Source organism: Propithecus coquereli, unplaced genomic scaffold, assembly GCF_000956105.1.
Source record: "Propithecus coquereli isolate 6110/MARCELLA unplaced genomic scaffold, Pcoq_1.0 Scaffold111, whole genome shotgun sequence".
NCBI classification, from domain to species: domain Eukaryota; kingdom Metazoa; phylum Chordata; class Mammalia; order Primates; family Indriidae; genus Propithecus; species Propithecus coquereli.
Window position 1 is genome coordinate 5,799,738 of NW_012135081.1, and position 1,418 is coordinate 5,801,155.

The window sequence follows — 1,418 nt, forward strand, 5'->3', positions numbered from 1 at the left end:
ATCAGATAACTGATGAGGGAGAAAAACATGATTAAAACAAACACATGAAACATGTTTTTTCCAGTTTTTATGGTAAGGATGTAATTCATATCATATTCTTAAAACATTTTTTTTGAGAAGCACAAATTCTTCTGTAATACATCCCAGAAGACTTCTTTCACCTGCTGGTTCCTTAGAGTATAAATGAAAGGATTTAATAAAGGAGCAATTGAGGTATACAGCAAAGCTACACCTTTGGACACAGTCACTCTTTCTTTTGCAGATGGTTTAATATACATAAAGATACAGCTACCATAAGTCATGGAGACAACGATCATGTGGGAAGTACAGGTGGAAAAAGCTTTGGTCCTTTGTTGTGCAGAAGGGAATTTCAGAATGGTCTTAATGATGTAAGTGTAAGAGAGAATCACTAATACCAATGTGACCACAAGTGTCACCACAGCTAAGATGAAAGACATCAATTCTAGGACATGTGTATCAGTGCAAGAGATCTGCAGGATAGGAGAAGTCTCACACATAAAATGATCAATTATTTTGGAAGCACAGAAATCCAGCTTGAGTCCCATGATTAATGGGGGAAAGATAATTAGGAATCCAGTTACCCAAGAGCTAAGTACGAGTTGATAGCATATTTTGCTGCTCATAATGATTGGGTAATGCAGTGGTTTGCAGATAGCAACATAGCGGTCATAGGACATGGCAGCCAGGAGGTAAAACTCAGTAACTCCCAGTAGAAGGATAAAGAATAATTGAGCTGCACAATTATTATAAGAAATGGTTTTGTCTCTAGTTACAATGGTTATCAAGAATCTAGGAATGCACACCGTTGTAAATATGATTTCCAAAAAGGAGAAATTACAGAGGAAGAAATACATTGGAGTCTTGAGACGGGGATCTAGCAGGGTAAGGAGGATAATGATTAAGTTCCCCATAAGGCTCAGCATGTAGTTGAGAAACAGAAACAGGAAAATCACAATTTGCAATTGGGGATCATCTGTCAATCCCAGTAGAATGAACTCTATTTCCATTGTTTGGTTCTTCATTTCTTTTTTGTGAGCTTTATCAAATCTGCACAGGAAAATAAAAACAAAATTGGTTTCCTAAAGCAGAAAAAGAAATAGATTTTAAAACTTATTCATATGTAAATGATTTCTCCAACCTAAAATTGCAGGTGATCTCTTCTCTAGAAGGCTTAGGGAAATAAATAAATAAATAGGAAAAAAATAAAATAAAATTGCAGATGACACATAATTACATGCCATAGGTTAATTCAAAATTCCTTCTAATCTATTAGTTCTCTTAATAACATTCCTCACAAATTTCCCCCTAGAACTAGAATAACATGTATATTTGGCTAATATGCATTTTAGCTTATCACTACTAGGTGAACTCTGTATGTGTAATTTAAATAAAATCAT

At 34.6% G+C, this 1,418-nt stretch overlaps 1 protein-coding gene across 1 annotated transcript; it reads right to left on the reverse strand.

The window, feature by feature from the left end:
- Nucleotides 1–98: 98 nt before the first annotated feature.
- LOC105816218 (olfactory receptor 6C6) lies at nt 99–1,043 on the reverse strand. The gene has a single exon (XM_012651570.1). It carries the CDS (start codon nt 1,041–1,043, stop codon nt 99–101), a length of 945 nt encoding a protein of 314 aa, XP_012507024.1.
- Between the last annotated feature and the right edge of the window lie 375 nt (nt 1,044–1,418).

Coding starts and splice junctions, on each gene's coding strand:
- LOC105816218 (XM_012651570.1), bottom strand. CDS start 1,043: ATGAAGAACCAAACAATGGAAATAGAGTTCATTCTACTGGGATTGACA.